Source organism: Lissotriton vulgaris, chromosome 3_1 (assembly GCF_964263255.1).
Source record: "Lissotriton vulgaris chromosome 3_1, aLisVul1.2, whole genome shotgun sequence".
In the NCBI taxonomy this organism is placed as follows: Eukaryota; Metazoa; Chordata; class Amphibia; order Caudata; family Salamandridae; genus Lissotriton; species Lissotriton vulgaris.
The window spans coordinates 1108626761-1108648189 of NC_141689.1; the positions used below are offsets into that span (position 1 = coordinate 1108626761).

A 21429-nucleotide genomic window follows, 5' to 3' on the forward strand; every position below is an offset into this window, starting at 1 on the left:
TGAAAGAGTGAGTCTTGATCAGACCCCCAGTTTTTAGTTAACAATTTTATAGGGAGGCTTCCCGCTCTAAAGTGGTGGTAAAGGTTCCGGTCTCAAAAACTGGTAATGGTGTCCCAGTAGGCCTCCATACTATGCTCAGTTGTATGGCACAGAAAGAAGCATGTTAAGGAATCTCCGTTCACTTGAGAAAAGGATTTCTGCCAGATCATCTCCCTGTATAAGGCTTTGAATTCCGCTTTTGGGGGAAACGAGTTCCCTTCTGTGTCCCACCATAGGTGGGTTAGGCCCATACTTATAAGAGCCACCTTAATCTTATGTAACCATGTAATCTTATTGGATTTATCAGCCTCTCTAATATTCTTAAGTGCCTGCGCATAGGCTGCCAACTCCGGAGTGGTCCAAAGCCATCGCCAATAGGCAAGAGGTCTAAAACCCGCTGCCTCTTCAAAAGAAATGCACCCAAGGCCCATCAGTAATGGCCTTAAAGCTGTAGACATCAGGAGACCAGTCAATGCCATCAGGAACTTGTTCTGTGCTTGGACTAAAGAAGATACCTTTTCGTACCCCCAGAGTTCTGCTCCATAGATTATTGAGGCTCTAACCTTTCCTTGATAAATAGCCATAGTCGGAGTGTTAGAACTGGGGGTCTCTAGTTGGCAGAGGTAGGTACCACTGTCCAAATAGAGAACCTTGCTTCTAGTCAGGGTAAGGAGGAAACCCTCTGAGATAACCCCTGCTCACCCCCTTGGTAGCTTGGCACAAGCAATCAAGGCTTATCAAAGGCAATGTGTAAAGTATTTGTACCAACACTCACAGTAATACAGTGAAAACACCACAAACGGACTCCACAACAGTTTAGAAAAAGAAAGATATTTAATCTAAACTACAGAAGACCAAAACGAAAAAAATCCAACGTACACAAGATTATGGTTTCAAAAGAGTTCTTAAAGTTGCGATAAAAATAATCCACAGTTGCGTGAAAAGTTCACAGTTGCATCACGTTTAGCCAACAGTACCTTTGAATGCGACAAAGTTCCAAAACAGAAGCTGGTGCGTTGGAAAAAAGGCGATGCGTCACTCCTGAGACCTTGAGGAGGTGATGCGACAGCCCCGCTGGATGTAGCGGGCGTGTTGCGGTGACTCCGGTCTGTATGGGGAGGGATGCAATACCTTGTATGGATTCCGGTGTGGAGGTTCAGTAGTGAAAAAGCTTGCAAAAGCACGATGCGATGATCTCTGGGGCTGCGACGATCTCCAGGGCGACGATGCGCGGACCAGCGGTGATATTCCTTTCGCAGCTCCTCGATGTGATGGCTCTGCGACGACACTCGCAGTGACGTGATGCGGTCTGCAAGCAAGTGGTGCGACAATCTCACCCAGCGACGACAGGCTCTGCGACGACACTCGCACCGATGGTAATCTTCCCGCACCGGTCTGGTGCGCCCCACATACGAAGGATGCGACGACTCTGGCATCGGCAACAGGCGCTGCGACGATCTCGGCCTTCGTAGCGACGGGAATTTCCTCGAACTGACGGGGATGCGCTCCGCAAGCGAGCGATGCGATAAAACTTGCACAAAGTCTTTAAAATCTTGGTTTCCAGCTTCCCAACACAGGTACAACTTCCAGAGGCACCACAACTGGCCCAAACACTCTAGGAAGGATAGAACTCTCTCAGCAGAGTTCAGAGAAGCTGGGGGTGAAGTCCTTTTGTTCCTAGGACTTCTTAACAGGGAGCCATCTCTTCTCAGGCCCTTGGAGATTCCTTCAAGCAAGGGGACACAGCAACAAAATCAAATTCCTTCCCCTCTACTTGGCAGCAAAACAACAGCAGGTCAGTCTTCCTTCTTCAGTTTCAGCTTTCTCCTTGGCAGACGTTCCTTCTTGATTCCAGGATGATCTAATTTTCTGTAGTCAGGGGTCCTGTACTTATACCCCTAAAAGTCTTTGATCCCTTTGTGCAGGAGGGCTCTGAGCCCGGTCTGAACGAGTTCTGGGTGTTCCTTGAGCACTTTGTTTTCCTGGCCTCTCATTTCCTTTCAGGGAGAGGGGCAGGGCCGCCAGCCGCCCAGCAGGAGGTGGAGCCAGCATTGTGGAAGGCAGGCACAGCCCTATTCATGCCAGGGGCTAGCCCCTCCCACCACTCAAGATGCAGTCATTCAGCCTAGCCTAGCCAGCCTCCTGGGGGCTCCCAGCCTCTGTCACTCTCAAAGCAAACAGTCAATTCACAAACAGGCCAAGGCACAGAGAAAGGTCAGACAAGTGAACAGCAACTTTCTAAAAGTGCTGGTCTCAAACACAGGATTAAAAAAAAACAACCTTTCCTAAAAGATGTGTTATTAAATTCTGATATAGAGAAAAACGAAAATGGCTGTAATTCACTACCATAGCATGTCACCTGCACAAGTACATGATCTACCTTTCACATACACTGCACCCTGCCTAAGGGGGTACCTTGGGCCTCCCATAGGGGTGACCAATGTGTACAGAAAGGGAATGGTTAGGCCTGGTCAGTGGGGACTCTGACCAGGAGGACAGGGCAGTTCACAGACTGCACAAAGGCACTGGGGTGGCAGGCCTGAGACACCATTTTAGGGCTACTCATGTGGGTGGCATAATCAGTGCTGCAGGCCCACTAGTAGCATTTGTTATCACCAGCCCTGGCACACTCAGTGCACTTTACTAGGGACTTCTTGGTGACACAAATATTCCAATCACAATAACAATTTACACAGGGAGCACTTGCACTTTGACACTGAACAGCAGTGGCAAAGTGCCCAAAGCTTCTAAACCAGCAAAAACAAAATCCAGCACAGCATCAAAAATACAGGAGGTAGAGGCAAAAAGATAGAGGAAAACCACGCCAAAGATGCCAGGTCTAACACGGAGCCACTGGTTTAGATAAAGATAGACAATGTTCTTTCAGGAGGGCCCCAGCTAGTTGATTGTGCTTTACAACCAGTAGATCCATCTGTGGCCTCCAATTCAATCTTTTGCCCATAGTGACCCCTAAATAGGTAAAAGCATCAGTTTGTTCAAGGGGCACATTATTCATTACTACTCTGGCTTTCTCTGATTTACGTTTATGCAGGACCATGAATTTGGTCTTAGCTACATTAACTATAAGTTCATGGTCATCGCAAAAAACAAGATAAATCGGTCGAGGGCTCTTTGCAGACCAACTTGAGTTTTTGACAAAATTAATGTATCGTCCGCAAACCTTAATAAAGGAACCCTCGAACCAGCGAGAGTCAGAGCGTCCGTGGGATAGTCAGTGTAATATGAAACATTATTGATAAACAGGAAGAAGAGGGTAGGGGCTAAAACACACCCCTGCAGCACTCCCTTGTTAACCAAAAAACGTTCTGTTGTCCCCATCTTATTCGGGCATAGGTAGAGTCATGTAGTTTAATGATGAATTAGAGGATCTCTGCAGGCATCCCAGCTTTGTTAAGAGTGACCCAGAGTTTATTACGGGGCACTATGTCAAATGCAGACTTGAGATCTATAAATGCTGCATAGAGGGCGCCCCCAGCTAAGACCACGGTGTTCCAATATAAAATCATAAATCTAAAGACTTGGTCTATAGTGCTGACATGGGAGCGAAATCCTGCTTGATAGGTGGATAGTATCTCAATATCAACAATCCACCTATTTACCCTGCTTTGCACTAATCCACCCACCAACCTTTGCATGGTATCAATAAGACTTATGGGCCGGTAGTTGGATAGGAAGGCTTGATCCCCTTTTTTTGTATATGGGGATAATCTCCGTAATCTATCAAATAGAATAAGTCTGCTGATTGCAAATGTTAAAGAGGTACTAAAGAAATAAAGGTGTGTGACCTCAGACGTGCTGTGCAAGGTTATACCTGATCCAGTTAAAATTAAGGACTAAAGTCTGGTACGTCAGAGAGCAGGGAAGGGTGGACCAGAGTGTGGGTGTGAAGGTGGGTTTCAAAATGTAAACTGTACAAGAGTCCGGAAAATGATGGAATTGATGGAACATGATTTTGCTTGTTCAAATCCTGCTCATTATTGTGTGAAATTACTAACATACTTACAAGAAAACATGACTAACATTGTTTCTCGTTGACCACTGAGAATTCAAAAAGTTAATCTTAAGGATGGGCGAATGGAAAATACTTTATATACTGATACAAAGTGGTTAAAGATATTACTAAAATTCAAATCAACAAAGCTGAAAGGTGCTATCCTCCAAAGCTCCCCGTCATACCTGCGGCCTTGAGTAAGGCTGTCAGTCTGGTCGAACCTCTTCCTGCTGCAATGTGGAGTGGAGTCGTCCCATCGTACGTCGTGCTGTCCACAAAGGCATCACCCTGCCAGGAATCACAATGGCCCAACAGCATCAATTAGCAATCGTATTAATAAAAAAAGATAAAACTTGAAAAAACATACATCCCTAATTTAAAAAATAAAAGCCAAAATACGATAAGAACAAGTAAGAGATGTGTCTATTAAAATAACTGAAAACCCCAACTAACAATTGAAAAACAAGACCTCATAAACGCCTGTGAAATACTGCCACGTTGTTTTTAAGGAACGAATGCTGTAGCTAAAATCATTTAGAAAGGAAGAAACCGGTACAAAAAAAAATCACAGGAAGAAAAACTATTTAATTTTTTTCGTCAAATCAAAAAGTGGCCAAATGCCTCAGCGTCGGAAAACCTATAAAAGTGGAACACTGATTAAATACACTGGTATTGGTGAGCCCCAAACGCCTCCTACTAGCAGTTCCTACGTTTCCGTGCAGCGCTGTAGTTAGTTGCAGGTTGTAGCACACAATGTATTTTTATTATCTACACTTTCCAGTATATTTACCATCACATACCAGGACATTATTTCACAGATATGTAAAATAATTTATAAATACGTTTTATGCTGAAACACATGATGTTGCATCCAATGACACCTACTTTTGCACCTTCATAATTTTAAACGAGGCTTGGTGAAATCCCAGGGAGGAGCACCAAGGGTCTTCCCAATTCTTAAAAATGTGACAGAATGTGTCTGAGGCCTCCCAAGAACTACGCTATTAATACAACACTTTGGTATATAGAAGACATTACTAGTATTTGAGTATACAATATTGTTACAAATATAAGCTACAGGATGCAAAACTACAAACAAATATTAGTTACTCTCAAGATCGTTTTTTTATTTAACCGTGTGAATTTGAGTCTCCTGCACGAAGAGCTTTTAGACCAGTTTTACTATACATTAAAATTCAGACGAGAAAGACAACACCTCCTAATTAATTCAAATATTTCTACCGGTTGCACCTAGCGGCATATGCCGGAGAATCCATACAGGTAACTGTTAGACCTGGCATCCTTTGGAGTGGTTTTTCCTGTCTTTTTGCTTCTGACCTCCTATTTTTAACTGTGCTGGGAACTTTGTTTCTGCTGGTTTTAAAACTCTGGGCACTTAACAAGTGCTGGTCCGTGCTAGTGCACGTGCTGTGTTTAAACTGTAATAGCATTTAGTTTCTCTATGATTGCCTTTTTGATTTACTAGTAAGTCCCAAGTACAGTGTACTACATGTGCAGAGGCCTGTAAATCAAATGCTACTAGTGGGCCTGCAGTACTGATTGTGCCACCCACATGAGTAGCCCTTCAAACCCGCCTAAGGCCTGCCACTGCAGAACTGTGTGCAGTTTTAAACTGCCATGTCGACCAGGCACATTCCCCTAGTTGCCAGGCCCAAACCTTTCCTTTTACAACATTTGAGGCACCCCTAAAGTAGGCCCTAGGTGGCCCCATGGTCAGGGTGCAATGTATTTAAAAGGTAGGGTGAGTACTTTTGAGTTTTACATGTCCTGGTAGTGAAAAACTTCTAAATTCGTTTTTCATTACAGCAAGGCCGATCTCTTCCATAGATTAGCATTGAAGCTGTCTTGTAACACTTTAAAAGTGTATCTTCCAATTGGGAGCAGATAGAAAATTGGAGTTTGGTGTTTCTAGACTCACAATTTAAAAACACATCTTTAAGTAAAGTTTGTTTTTAAACTGCAGGTCTGAAAATGGCACTTTTAGAAAGTTGGCATTTTTCTCATTAACCTTTCGGTGCCTCTGCCTGTCCCTCCAATAGACGTTTGGGTTGGATGACAGTTGGGCTGTGTGAATTCACTCTAGACAGTCACACACAAAGAGAGCAGAGGTGTGCCCCGCATATCCTGATGGCCCATCACCAGGTTGATGGGTCTTCCTGAGCTAGAGTGGTTGGAGGAGTTGACACTTGCACCTGAATACGGTTGTGACTGTCCACACACAAAGAGCTGCATATCCCCCTGTAGTGTATCTGGAGCCAGGAAGGGCAGGACCTTGTGCACTACAAAGACCATTCTTTAAAGTCTTCCTATTTCAAAGGTTAAAATGGGCATAAGTACTGGAACTCTGCCACCATATAATCAGAACACTTCCGGACTGAGGACATTCTGCCAGGAAGAAGAGCTAATGTACTGCCAGGTAGGACTGCCACTTTGCTTTGCGGATTTGGCCTGCTGCTTCTTGCCTGGGAGTGAGATGACTAGACTTTACACTTTGCATCCTGCTTTCTAAAGGTTCTCCAAGGGCTTGGCTGAGCTTGCCTCCTGTTGCTGAAGACTCAGGGACATCAAAGACGTCACCCGTATCTTGTAACCAACACTTGGGCTCTCCTGTTGTGAGTCCTGACCTTGCAAGTGGTGCCAAACCCAGTCCTGGACGCTTGGAGGTGAATTTGGGGCTGCAAACCAAGAAAGTCAACGCCAAGTATCAGTTGAAACCAGCGCAGTTTGTGAATTCGACACATTGCCACTGCCTGCACTGAAGCCGCAAACACCACTCGCCGGGTGTGCAACGGCACAACCTGAACTTCAACACAGCCCGACTTTGCCGCAGCGCCTCCAAAGAATGGCAGCAGTGCGAGTCTTGACACCACATCACCGATGTCCATGGTGACCCGTCTAGACTCCACTGCATCCCTGACCCTGGGTAACTCCCAATTGACGCAGCGCCTTGGTCTCAGCAGTTCAACATCAACTCTGAAGAATCAAAGCTCCACGCTCTCGACATCAACACCACCTCAATGCCATATTACCTAGTAGAACCGAGGTCTCGCACTGGCAACTGACGCATCTCCTCCTCTGTGCAACACATCATCCCCTAGAGGTGACAGCTTCAATGACCCTGTACTGCCTTAAGGACCTGACACCTCACCTGCAACTGCAACGCCTCATCTCCACTGCGCAACACCACGTCTTGGGTTCCGACGCTGTGTTTTTGGTTTTCAAAGCTGCAAAGGTACTGCATAGCCCTAGTTGTAGCTATAGACTTCTAAGCACTGCATTTTCGATTTAATCTTAAAAAATTTGTATCTTGACTTGCGTATGTTGTATATACATTGCCTCTTCAGTTTAGCCTGACTGCTCTATGCCAAGCTAATAGACCGTGAACACAGGTACACTTTTAGTGTGTCCAACACTTACCCCGACTACAGTGTGAGTCCCTACTTGGAAAGGGTGCATATCTCTGCCAACTAGAGAACCCATTTCTAACAGTAACAAGGAAGAGTGAATAACCACCTACAACACACCAGAGATAAAGAGCAGTTTCATTTTTTTCAAATCCAGAGGCTGGGTGAGACGACATTGAATTGCAATGACAAGCATGTTTTACAATACTTATATTATGGAGAGGACAATGAGGACATTTCGACGTGAAGGACTGGGTTCTTTTGGACCCAGCGGTGCCAGGGCACAACACCTGAAACCTTCGTGGGTAACCTGTTCCGGCGTACAAGTCACAGAGACACGGGACACTTCCTTCGGCGTCAAAGAGTCAAGGTTTATTTACTGCAGGGAACACAGAAATCACGGCAAGTACAACGCGTGCTACTTGTGGAGACTGCTTCAAATTGGTTATGTGGATCGCTCCTTTTATACAGTTTTTACCCATAGGCTAACATTGAACACAAAGGTTTACAACTCAGTTCCCACATCTAGCTCCCAGAGGGGTCGCTTTGGTCGCTTTGAAACACATAAGGTCCGGAACATAAGTGCGGAAACATTTGGCGGTTCCCAACTGTAAAAACCCATCTTCCCACCATTAGCAAATTCCAATCAGCAATCAAGTAGATCGAAACAGGAACGAAGACAGGTGCAGAGGAAGACGGAGACAGTGGGGAGATCGGAAAGGGTGTAAAAGGGGAGGTGTCGGGAAACACGAGATACAGGCATCAAAGGGACGTGCCTAATGAGATGCACGGCTGAGACAATAAGTCCGTGCGGCAAGATGAGCCTCGAGCGGCACCACCTGCCTTACAGTAGCAACCCCCTCGTCATAAAGACACTTTCAAAGGACATGTGTCTTCCGCAAATATCTTGGGAGTCCCAGGGTCGCGAAGCGGACAGCGTCCGTTCGCTGACTACTTGAGGGCAAGAGACAAAATGGATGCCGTATCTAAGATGGAACCCGTGGGTACAGATGAAAAGCCCACGTAACAAACGAACGGTTTAAGTTAGCACAGCGAAACTGCGCACACTTACTAAACTCGTCATTTGCGGTTCATAGATACCAGACTCGACCATATTCGTACGAGTTGGAAACACCACTTACAATTGTCACGGAACCTCAGACGCTCCTTTTGCCCTCATGTAGGCAAGCACTAGTCAGAATCATATTCGATATTCATCAGACCATCAAGATGTCGTTGTAGCATAGCCTTGTCCAACCGAGTCCCCTTGGTAACAGGTGGTTGTCTCATACACGTTGTAGCACAGAGGCCACATAAGGCAGGACCACACTGCACACAAAGGCAACACGTGAACAGGAACACTACCACAACTCCGATGATCATCAGAATCTTCCAACCCCAAGTCGACATCAGGCCCCAAAACCAACCAAGTAGCGTCCAATCCCCTACATCCACGTGTATGGATTCGGAGATCTTATGCAACTTCGAGATGGCTTGATAGACAGTAGGAGCATTATCAGGTATGAAAATGCAACAGCTCGAATGGATCACTTTACATACCCCACCGCGATCTGCCAAGACGACATCTAAAACCATACGGTTTTGTAACGTCATAAGTCTCTCCGCCTGAAGTTCTGTGGTGATATTACCAAGGGCACTGGCAGTAACATTAGCTGTCGATTCTACCACTCGAGTCAAATGTCTCAGGTTCCTACTATTAACCATAGGTCCCCAAAACGGGAGGAAACCCTTGAAAAAAGTCTCCTGCCTCTTGACCGGCAGTATCCTCTTCGCTAATTACGCCTCGTACAACTCTAGTCTTATGGTAATCGGCATCTACAGTGAACGTCGGAGGCAACAGATTTGCAACAAAACATGAGCCCATGAAGTCTAAGGGCAACCATGTGTATGCACGATCATGACAGATGAAGTACGTACCCTTGGCAGCCAGAAACACAGGGGTCGGGGACATTGGCAGAACGTAACTTTCAATGCAAGCACTTACTCCAAGTGAGGCTTGCGAACCACGACCCACAAGACAAAGATTACCAGTGTGGGGTACGACCCATATTGGAGGCGAGCTTTTAAGCTGCTTTTCATTAGCGAACATACTATATTCCCCTTTACTCAGGACCCTATAGGCTTGTACCTCTTCCTTAGGGATGAGAAAAGCATCATGGATCTCATCTTCCATATCCTCTATTGCCATCGATAGCACCCACTGGTACGAGGTAGGACCAGGTTTGGGGGAACGTTGTTCTGGAGTGGGGTGGAAACCTAGTGCGCTTCGAAGCATTGTTTGGAATGCTCGAGCTGACCCTTGGGAACTATACGGTAACACCAGATATGGAATTCCCTTACCCGTAGTATGTGGCATCAACCCACACACCCAACAATTAGTAGTGTTAACCACTAACTGATGCTGATGGAGGAGCTGGATAAAGGAATTGTTGCGGAATTCTACACGTCTAGCCTGTTCGTGTTCCGGTAAAATGTGAAAGGAATGGGGAGCAGCAGTAGTAGCAGTAAGAGTAAGATTAGGGTAAGAAGTAGGAGTAGGGGTAGGAAGTAAAAAGTAAGACATAGCATAATACACCCCACCCGCCAAGAATGCAGAAGCAGTTAAGAACAATACAAAAATTTGGAATCCATTGCCTACAGTACGACGTGATACCTAGAAAGGCACGCACATCTCTTTGGGTTTTTGGCACAGCCATTCGCGCAATCGCTGCAATTCTCTCTGGGGTCAATCTCCTTCCCTCCTTTGACAATAAGTGACCTAGATAGGTTACTTCTTGACAACAATATTGGAGTTTAGAAGGTGACACCTTGTGATTCAACTCACAGAGATGTTGCAGCAATGACACCGTAGCAATTTTGCAAATGTCCTGAGTATCAGCAGCCACCAATAAGTCGTCGACATATTGAATTAGGGCCGCACCAACCGGCAACCTAAACGCATCCAGTTGACCCTTCAAGGCTTGACTGTAAATAGACGGACTTTCACAGTAGCCCTGAGGAGCGCGTTTGAACCGGAAGCTACGTCCACCAAGAGAGAAACCGAAAAGGTCCCTGCTCTCTTCGGCAATCGGGATGCTGAAAAAGGCGTTTTTCAAGTCAATCACCGAAAACCATGATGCAGTAGCTGGAATCAGAGTCAGTAGCGCCGTGATGTCAGGCACAACAGGGAATTGAGGAACCACAATTTTATTCACCTCCCGTAAATCGATAACAAAACGATAAACAGGCGGTTTGGTAGGATCAGTACGTTTAAGAATGGGCAGCACAGGGCTATTGCACACGTTTCCCCGAGTCTCCTCAATAACATCTTTCTCGATCAAGTCATAGATGATCGCCAACAAAGCTCGTTCACCATCAAGGGAGATACGGTATTGGGGAATACGTGGCAATCGTACATTTGATTTCAGCTGAACAACATAAGGGGAGATATCAAGTAGGCCCACATCATTTGGACCCGTCGCCCACAAAGACGCAGGAAGAGAATCCAATTCCGGTGGAAGCTTATCGAGAGACAAATACATAGGAGAGACTACTTTCTCCCCAAACGTAAGCTTTACACCCGCAGGAGAACAATACAAAGTTGCATACAAACGTTTAAGCAAATCCAGACCCAAAAGATTTTCGCCACAACCAGTGGTCAAAATCAGTGGAGCTTCGAGCTCACGTGGCCCAATTTTAAGGGGCAAAGGGCGTGAAACTGGATTGCTAACGGGGGCGCCAGAGAATCCAACGGATACATTTGTTAAGCCAGACAAAGGTGCGCCAGGGAGTTTCGAATGCATAATGGAACTTTTCGCTGCACCAGTGTCCAACAGAAAAGGCTCAACGACGCCCGATGTAGCAACTGCGACGTAAGGCCCTCTCTGATCAACCGGAACTGATACCACTCCCTCTCCTTGTCTTTGGCTGTCCTAGTAATTACTGTCGTCAGTTCCCTGATCGACGTAATAATCGTCTACATTGTACTGCGCAGATCGTCCTTGCGATGATCCACGTTGGTCGAAACAGTTATTAGAATTTGATGAGTTGTCAGAGCGGTCGTTCTGAGCACCACGACCTCTACCACGTGATGCATTCTGTGAACCACCACGGCCTCCTCTAGACGAATTACCACTATTACGATCATTTAAAGCAGGACAATCAAATTTAATGTGTCCCTCCTGTCTACAATAAGCACATTGATTGTACCCCAACGAAGATCTGTTGAAAGAGGAATCATTACGCAACTGCGATCGATTCGATTGCGACTGTGATCTATTCTGCTGAGACGCATTCTGATTAGAACGCGGCGGATATGCTTGTTGTAACAACACTTTAGTTTTCAGCTCTTTTGTCTTTTTATCAGCTCGGTCATTTTCTTCTTTCTCTCTATTTTCATAATATTGTGCCGTAGCCAGAATCTGAGCTGAGGTAGAAACGGCCCATGCACTCTCTGAATTCTTCAATTTATTGCACAAATCGGGCAATAAGTTCGATACAAATTTATCCACAAACAACCTCTGTCCACCCTCAGTACCCATATCCTGTCCACTATGATCAACAAATGTTTCCTCAAACCTCGTAAAGAAGTCTGAAACACTCTCATCTTTCTTTTGCTTACAGGCTGACAACTTGTCCCAATTTACCTTCATAGCTGGCATAAGCGTTTTCATTAATGTAATGATTCGCTGGGGAAGAAGTGCAATCAACTGATCGGGTTTAGCAGCAGCCACTTGTCCAGCGTCTGCCGCTGTAATGGCAGCCCAATCACCACCTAATTCATTTGTGTGATCTTGATGACGAATCTTGGCCCATACCGGTTGCGGTACGACATTGCCAAACAACATGTCAATATCGGCAAGATTCATTACCGTAGCATCCACAAGCTGCGATAATTCTTTGTAATACCCCGCAGGATTTTTGCGAGGATCAGGCAAAGTTTGTTTCACCTGAAGCACTTCCGATCGTTTCCATGGGAGATGTATCCATACTCTCTGGAAATGTGCCGCTACTGGAGCGTTAACATTAGTATTATCAGCGGGTACCCAAACCGGCGGAACTTCACGCATAGGGTATTGGCCAGACTCGGCTTGTTGGCGTTCAAGATCCTCAACAAACAGTGCGTGAGGAATAGGAGCAAGGCGATAAGACAGCAACTGCTCAATAGCTCGTCGGACATTAGTATCGACTATCAGTCCAGTTGCGAACTGAAGCCGAAGATTAGACAGGGCGGTCAGCACCTCGTCAGGCGCAACAGCCGCTATCTGATCATGTAGGAGTTTACACATTTCGTCAAACACATATCTCTGAGTCGGGATGTTGAATTGACTAAATGTTTCAAGAACGACTCGGGGTGGATTTCTTTGCGGATTGTCCATCCAACCCATCGCCATATTGTATAGCGCAGCGCGTTCCCTATTACCAGGAAGCTGACTACGTCTCTGTGGTGGACCATCAGAACCAGCGGACCCGAAAACAGGTCCGAGCGACTGGAAAAAATTTGTCGCAATGGGAGAACTACGGTTACGAGTAGAGGGACAAGAGTAAGACACAGAACTAACAAGAGGAGGAGTAGAAACGTTAGCAACAACAGGGGTTAACAACACAGGAGCAGTAGCGTGAGTAGGAGTATGTGGAAGCGGAGGAGCAGTAGGAATAGAAACAGGCACAGGAGCAGGAACAGTCGGAAGAGCGGGTGCAGGTTGAGGAACGGGTGGAGGAATAACAGGTGGAAGAACAGGTACGGCAGGGACCACAGGAGCTGCGGTACCCTGTACGTACGGGGGTGGCGACTTCATAAGATAGGACATTAAAGGATCCTCAACTGCCTCTTCCTTCTTATCCGCCTCCGTAGGCAAAACAGGATAGCATTTATCTATGGTCATACGTTGCAACCTCTCAAACACTTCCTTATCCTTATCCTCCTTATCACGCTGAAACTGCTCAGCTTTCTTCACAATGGTAGCAACATTATCTCGCTCACTACGTTTATTCTGTCTGATCTCTTTCTGTCGGGCTTCTTTGCGCCACAACCGAAAAGCATCAAACATGGCCGGCCTAGATTTGCGTTCGAACAACTTTATTTCCAAATTATCTAAGATCGACGCTTCGAAGCTACCGTGAGGTGGCCAACGAAGATCGCCGTCTTTCTTTGTATATTTTATCCAGTAATCGTTAAAAGCAATCGGGCCTAGCCCATGTTTGCTATATAAGTCATAAGTAGGAGTTCCAACCGGAGGTATCGGACACGAGTCCTCCAGCAGGGAATCCGCACCACAAGGTCTACAACAACTGAACAAAGTACTGCGACCAGGCATCTTGCACACTAGCCGAGTTTCACAAACTTCAAGGGTTACGGGATTTACCAAGTCCCAGCAAGAACAAAACCCTCGGTCTTTGGCGGCTGCAGTCGTCAAACAAGTACAACAACAAAGTACGCTAGCAAAGTGTCACCGACAAAAACACTCACACAGCGTGTACAACAAAAACCACTAGTGTTTACAACAAAGACACTCGCTAAAGTGTCTACAACAAAAACACTCGCTAAAGTGTTTACAACCAAGGATTCTGGGAGCGACCCACAAATACTTAACTCAAAGATCAATGGCGTCCTCAGGAAGGCCCGTCAATCGTCTCGCTATACCAAGGTCTACGCCAGGCGCCAAAACAGGTCTACAGTCAGGGCAGCAGTCCGTCGCAGCCGTCAGGAGGCGGGAATCTTCGCGGGAAAAGTCTTCGGGCCACTTATTTCGACAACAGGATCGATGAAGCGGGGTGCACCTTCCCTCGGAGATTTCACACGAAGTTCCTCACGATCGTCGGGCTTGGACCGGTACCACTGATGCAGCCCCACGTTGGGCGCCAACTGAAGGACTGGGTTCTTTTGGACCCAGCGGTGCCAGGGCACAACACCTGAAACCTTCGTGGGTAACCTGTTCCGGCGTACAAGTCACAGAGACACGGGACACTTCCTTCGGCGTCAAAGAGTCAAGGTTTATTTACTGCAGGGAACACAGAAATCACGGCAAGTACAACGCGTGCTACTTGTGGAGACTGCTTCAAATTGGTTATGTGGATCGCTCCTTTTATACAGTTTTTACCCATAGGCTAACATTGAACACAAAGGTTTACAACTCAGTTCCCACATCTAGCTCCCAGAGGGGTCGCTTTGGTCGCTTTGAAACACATAAGGTCCGGAACATAAGTGCGGAAACATTTGGCGGTTCCCAACTGTAAAAACCCATCTTCCCACCATTAGCAAATTCCAATCAGCAATCAAGTAGATCGAAACAGGAACGAAGACAGGTGCAGAGGAAGACGGAGACAGTGGGGAGATCGGAAAGGGTGTAAAAGGGGAGGTGTCGGGAAACACGAGATACAGGCATCAAAGGGACGTGCCTAATGAGATGCACGGCTGAGACAATAAGTCCGTGCGGCAAGATGAGCCTCGAGCGGCACCACCTGCCTTACAGTAGCAACCCCCTCGTCATAAAGACACTTTCAAAGGACATGTGTCTTCCGCAAATATCTTGGGAGTCCCAGGGTCGCGAAGCGGACAGCGTCCGTTCGCTGACTACTTGAGGGCAAGAGACAAAATGGATGCCGTATCTAAGATGGAACCCGTGGGTACAGATGAAAAGCCCACGTAACAAACGAACGGTTTAAGTTAGCACAGCGAAACTGCGCACACTTACTAAACTCGTCATTTGCGGTTCATAGATACCAGACTCGACCATATTCGTACGAGTTGGAAACACCACTTACAATTGTCACGGAACCTCAGACGTAGCATATTTTTCACAGAATCAATCAATCAATCAATGCATTTATATAGCGCGCTACTCACCCGGAGGGTCTCAAGGCGCTTGGGAAGGGGGAGGTCCGCTACTGCTCGAACAGCCAGGTCTTGAGCTGCTTCCTGAAGGCGAGATGGTCTTGGGTCAGGCGGAGGTGGGTGGGGAGGGAGTTCCATGTCTTGGCGGCCAGATAGGAGAAGGACCTTCCTCCTGCGGTGGCCCTGCGGATGTGGGGGACGGCGGCGAGGGCGTGGTTAGTCGATCGAAGCTGGCATGTGGGAGTGTAGAAGTTGAGGCGGTCGTTGAGGTATCTTGAGCCTTGGTTGTGTAGGGCTTTGTGTGCGTGGGTGAGGAGTCGGAACGTGATTTTCTTGTTGACTGGGAGCCAGTGCAGGTCTCTCAGGTGTCCGGAGATGTGGCTGTGTCGAGGGATGTCCAGGATGAGTCTTGCTGAGGCGTTCTGGATCCGCTGGAGTCTCTTCTGGAGTTTAGCAGTGGTTCCGGCGTAGAGGGAGTTGCCGTAGTCCAGTCGGCTGGTGACGAGGGCCTGGGTGACCGTCTTCCTGGTCTCGGTGGGGATCCACCGGAAGATCTTCCGTAGCATGCGCAGGATGTTGAAGCATGACGAGGAGACGGCGTTGACTTGTCTGGTCATGGAGAGGGAGGAGTCCAGGATGAAGCCCAGGTTGCGTGCGTGGTCTGTTGGTTTGGGTGCGCTGCCCAGGGCGGGGGGCCACCAGGAGTCGTCCCAGGCGGAGGGCGACGATCCCAGGATGAGGACTTCCGTCTTGTCCGAGTTCAGTTTAAGGCGACTGTTCCTCATCCACTCGGCTACGTCTTTCATCCCTTCGTGTAGGTTGGCTCTGGCGGTGGCGGGGTCGTTGGTGAGGGAGAGGATCAGCTGGGTGTCGTCGGCGTAGGAGATGGTGTTGAGGTTGTGTTGGAGTGCGATGGCCGCCAGGGGGCTCATGTAGACATTGAAGAGGGTGGGCTGAGCGAGGAGCCTTGAGGAACGCCGCAGATGACTTCGGTGGCTTCTGATCTGAACGGGGGGAGGCGGACTCTCTGTGTCCTTCCGGCGAGGAAGGAGATGATCCAATCTAGTGCCTTCTCTTGGATTCCGACGTTGCAGAGGCGCTGCACTAGGGTGCGGTGGCAGACAGTGTTGAATGCCGCGGAGAGGTCTAGGAGGATGAGGGCCGCTGTTTCCCCGCTGTCGAGCAGGGCTCGGATGTCGTCAGTGGCTGCGATGAGGGCGGTCTCGGTGCTGTGGTTGGCCTAGAAGCCAGACTGCGAGCGGTCGAGGGAACAATTCGTCTCGAGGAAGGCGGCCAGTTGCTTGTTGACGGCCTTCTCGATGACCTTGGCCAGGAACATAGAGGAGCGAGATGGGGCGGTAGTTTTTGAGTTCGGTGGGGTCCGCTGATTGTTTTTTCAGTAGAGCGTTGAGTTCGGCGTGCTTCCAACTCTCCGGGAAGGTAGCGGTGTCGAAGGAAGTGTTGATGATGTCTCGCAGGTGGGGTGCGATGATGGAGTCGGCCTTGTTGAAGACGTGGTGAGGGCAGGGGTCGGTTGGGGATCCGGAGTGGATGGAGTTCATTGTGCGTAGGGTTTCTTCGGTGTTGATCGGGGTCCAGGCGCGGAGGGTGGTGGTGGGGGGTGCAGGTGCTGTCGTGGGGTGCATCGGCTGTGTGCTGAAGCTGTTGTGAATGTCCGCGATCTTGTTGTGGAAGTAGGAGGCGAGGGAGTTGCAGAGGTCTTGTGATGGGGTGATGTCGTTGTTTCCGGCGCTGGGGTTGGAGAGCTCTTTGAAGATGTTGAAGAGTTCCTTGCTGTTGTGGGCGTTGTTGTCCAGTCGTTCCTTGAATGCGTTTTTTTTGGTGGTGTGGATCAGTTGGTGGTGTTTTCGAGTGGCGGGCTTGAGGGTGGTCATGTTGTCCGGTGTTGAAAAGATGTATCAGAAGAGTCTTCATCAGTTATTTACTGTTTTAAAGGATATATGGCTTAAGGTTTCTGAGCCCGTAGCACTGAGCTGCTCTGCTCTTAATGTAATATTTTCTGACTTAACTAGTATGTTTCAAGCAGAGGAGACACTCAGACTTGGGGCAAGATATAGTACTATTGAACTGGTCGCAAAAACTGGTTGCAATATACAACCAGTATTTTTGCGGCATGAGTGAATTTTAAGAACCAGCTAATGTACTAATGGGTGGATTTGTACAATTCTGAATTCGAGTGAGTCTCAATCCAATCTACTTCTAATATTCATCAGGTAGGTTACAAATTGCGACTCACTCTGATTGTACACAATCACAGGGATTGGTGCCTGCAAGGGTCTCCGACAACAATGTCTGTGATTGTGCTTCAATAAAGAAAACATTTTATTTTTAATGGAGCCTGTTTCCTTAGAGGAGCTGCTTAAAAAGGTTTCTGTTTTATTAAACTGCATGTGAGAGCTATCATTGTCCTCTAGTCCACGCCCACCTCCACCACTAAAACTTAAAAAAAAGTTCGCGAAGGGGATGGTGTCCGAATGGGAAACACCCCCCCGCAATTATGTCACTGCTTTAAATTGGAACCCAGTAATGTTTTGACGTTTGGTGACAGGAATTGTTGTAGCAAACCATTGATACATTGACACAGACTGGTAATTGGAAGAGACACCCACATCAGACCCCTACCAACCATCAAATTGGTATTCAGTCACAATCCCATTTTAGGATTTGGTAAAACATTATGGACTTCTAAAATGGAATTTGTACATTGGGAAATCCATTTATGCGGTTGCAAACTCACATTTTGAATGTTTGTGAATGAAAAAATGCATATTACATCTGACACTAAGTCCCTGAGCAGGTGCCCTAAATGACCTTTGAGATTTGTTTATCTGCAGAGTATTTGACATTGCTGGAACGAACTGCGAATCACCCAAATTGATACTAATTTTAACTTTAGTGGCTACTGCCTCCATGTTCAGGCCATTGCATGACTTAAGGGAGGTAACAGCTGATTGCCTAGTTATTGGGTTCAGGCTAATTTATCTGCACCCAAGTAGGGGCGGCAACTTACTGGTCCTTCCAAGTGAATCTAGGATTCCTGCCATGACTCGGACCACTCACTTTTCCCAGAGTGTGAGATCTCTTTAATACCTAATTGGCTGAAAGACTCCACAATATGTTGAGATGATATGGCTTGCCTCTCATTGCCATAGAACCATGGCCCTGACATTATGGGATTCTTGCTACCTAGAGGCTAAACTGAAATTAAGCAAGATGAAAGTGCTGCACTGGCTCTGAGGTGCTGGCTGGTTCCCTCAGAACTCTCGCTGGGATGCCGCTACACTACTGTTCTGACTTTCACTGCTCTGCGATTGAGGCACAACCCAGAAGGTTTGACAGTGGATGGTATCTCTTCTATTTTTTTAACACTGGTGGACCCCAGGCACTGTTAGGCCATCCACATTTGATTTTTATTACCAGCAGAGTGATTGACTCCTGATGAATGCCTCAGAACCCCTCCCGGGGTCGAAGACGGGCAGAAACATGTTGACCACACAAAGTGGGTATATTTGTTGAAATCCCCTAGTCCTCTCGTACCTTTAATCTCATCCCAGAGGGCATTTGAATAAAATCAATCCAGCTCTTCTGGAGATAGTTTTATTCCTTATCTTGTTTTTGTTTCACACTCTTCCCCTCACTCCCTGCCAACATCTTCTCATCATTCAGAACACCACAGCTCCTCCACATTGGGGAGTTGTAGTCTACATCAGGTACCTTGCACTCCTGGTGTGAGGAGGGAATCCAATGATGAAGCATGTCACCTTTGGGTGAGAGAGGATACTTGTCCTTTGAGAAGCGCTCTTCCCTAGAGGCATTTAAACTTACATGCTGCCCTTTCTCCAATTTAAGACACCAGACTCACTTTTTTGTAAATTTCATGTTATGTTGGGAGCAGTATGTGTATGGCTGGACATCTCCCTTTTGGATCCTTTATGTGAATGTAGTGGTTCCCTCAGCTGCCACTGTAAAAAAGATAGAAGCTGGTCATCTGAGCGAGGAGCATGAGTTCACATTTGACTTCCAGAAGTAACTGCGCCCAGCCCGAGGAAACATTTATACCAGGGACACCGAAGGCTGTTCCGCCCATGCACAGAACCAGACTTGAAGGACTGTGTAGGTTTTGTTGCTGTAAAGTGCAGGAAAGAAGAAGTTGACTCCCCTGTGTTTTTAGGGCCTGCCATACTTTTCTAGAAACAAGAGCACCTGTGAGGATCACTGCCCAAAGCAAGGAACGAACACTGCCAATACTTGTGTGGCTGCTTAGCCCTACCCCAATTTATCGATATTGCAGCTCTCATTCAACAACTGCCAATAGACAACAAAGGTGCAATTGCTTGCTTCTGTGCTTTTAGGGCGAACTACTGTGATGTGCACCGTGCCCAAGGAAATCTTCCCTCACAGTGAGCCTATTGTTTCTCTGTTCCATGTGATTACTGACTGTAATACTGGAATCCTATCAGTGTCACTTGAGTGGTTTCTGGAAGAAGGCCTGTTAAATTCAATAAAATAAAGATGAAGGGTCCTTGTTGTAATGTTCATGTAGTATATTTATTCTTGAGATTAGATAGAAGGTACAGCATTCAGGTAGGAATGTAATATGGTAAGAAACCCCACCGGGAGCAGATAACTTCCTGCTCAGCCTCCAGGTAACTGATAAATCCCTTGAACAGCAACAGGTAGAATCCTGGATGACATCACAGAGACATGACATAGACAAGCAGACACTAACACTAAGGAGGGACAAAGAGAGAGGAAGGGCACAAAGAGAGAGGAAGAGCAGGATATAACACACCTCCCTCCTTTGATTGAAAAAATGGATAATATGAAACAGATGGCAGAAGCAGAAAGGCAGAAGAAAGAAAATATATGCACCAGAAATAAAAACCCTCTTCAACAAGATGGAAAGAAGAGGTAATATCAAAGGGGCGCAGGCACAAAGGTTGTACAAGCACCGTAAGCTAACAAAAGAATGTAAGCTTAAATGAAATGAAAACCGAACATCTCAATACAAATGAGCAAAGGTACAGTATGGCTCAGTACCGTAGATAGAAAATGAAATACCAACTCCTCAAATTCGAATATTTTCGATTCCCCCAAAATAAAGCACAATAAATTGAGCCCAACTCCTCAAAGTAAATACATGAACTCCTCTAAACATAGAGCACAGTAAAAGTGGTTCATGACAAAACGGCTCTTCACAGAAAATGCACAACTTCTCTATCAATAGAATAAAACTTAGACCATGCAGCTCCTCACAGTAAGTAACAGAAAATCACCAATAAAACGGAGCCCTGCGGCTCCTGACAGTAAATAGATGAACTCCTCTAACCATAGAGCACTATAAGTGGTTCATCTGAAATGACAATAAAATTGAGCCCCTATGGCTTCTAATAGCAAGAACATGAACACCTCTAACAATAGAGCACTATAAGTGGTTCATAACAGAAATAAACATCAAAATTGAGCATCAATCTAGCTCATCATCACTAAGAATGAAAACAAACTGGAGTACCTCAACATAGTTGAGCACATAAATGACCCCAATAAGCATAACACCTACAAATCATCACCAAATTGAAAGCAAATGAGCACCTCAACAAAGGTTGAGCACAAACGTGGCTCCAGTAAAGTAGGCAATAATAGAATAAATTATTTTAAAATGTATCACTTGCAAATCCACACAGAAAAGAACATGTAACAGCATACATACATAACCTAGAAACAGAATTCTAAGCATTGAGCATAGAAATCGATATTTAGCACACCACAGTACTTAGAAGAAATGCACTCAAGGGTAAAGAACAGCGCAAACTACACATTGCATAAATTAGGAAAAATGCAAAATTGTACACAACATCTTAAACATAACAAATCAAAATAATAAAAGTAGTCACCGTTGTCATTTGAATGAAGGGAGACACAAACAGCTCTGTAGAAATCTCCATGGGAAAAGTTAAAGAAAATCAAACAGTACCTTGTTGGAGAACACCCTTTTGTTTAAGGAAAATAAATAAATAAATAAATAATTCATGAAACAGCAAACACCGGTGAGCGATCTCCCACCCGGGTTGTAGATCCAAACGTAGTGAAATGGTGTG

At 46.4% G+C, this 21429-nt stretch overlaps 1 protein-coding gene across 3 annotated transcripts in view; it reads right to left on the reverse strand.

The window, feature by feature from the left end:
* Positions 1-21429, reverse strand: part of NFKB1 (nuclear factor kappa B subunit 1) — a 398216-nt gene that overhangs the window by 21227 nt on the left and 355560 nt on the right. For all 3 annotated transcript variants that reach the window (XM_086961580.1, XM_086961582.1, XM_086961581.1), the window contains exon 19: positions 4237-4339. In XM_086961580.1, coding sequence (XP_086817706.1) covers positions 4237-4339 — 103 coding nt within the window. The remainder of the gene's footprint in view (positions 1-4236; positions 4340-21429) is intronic.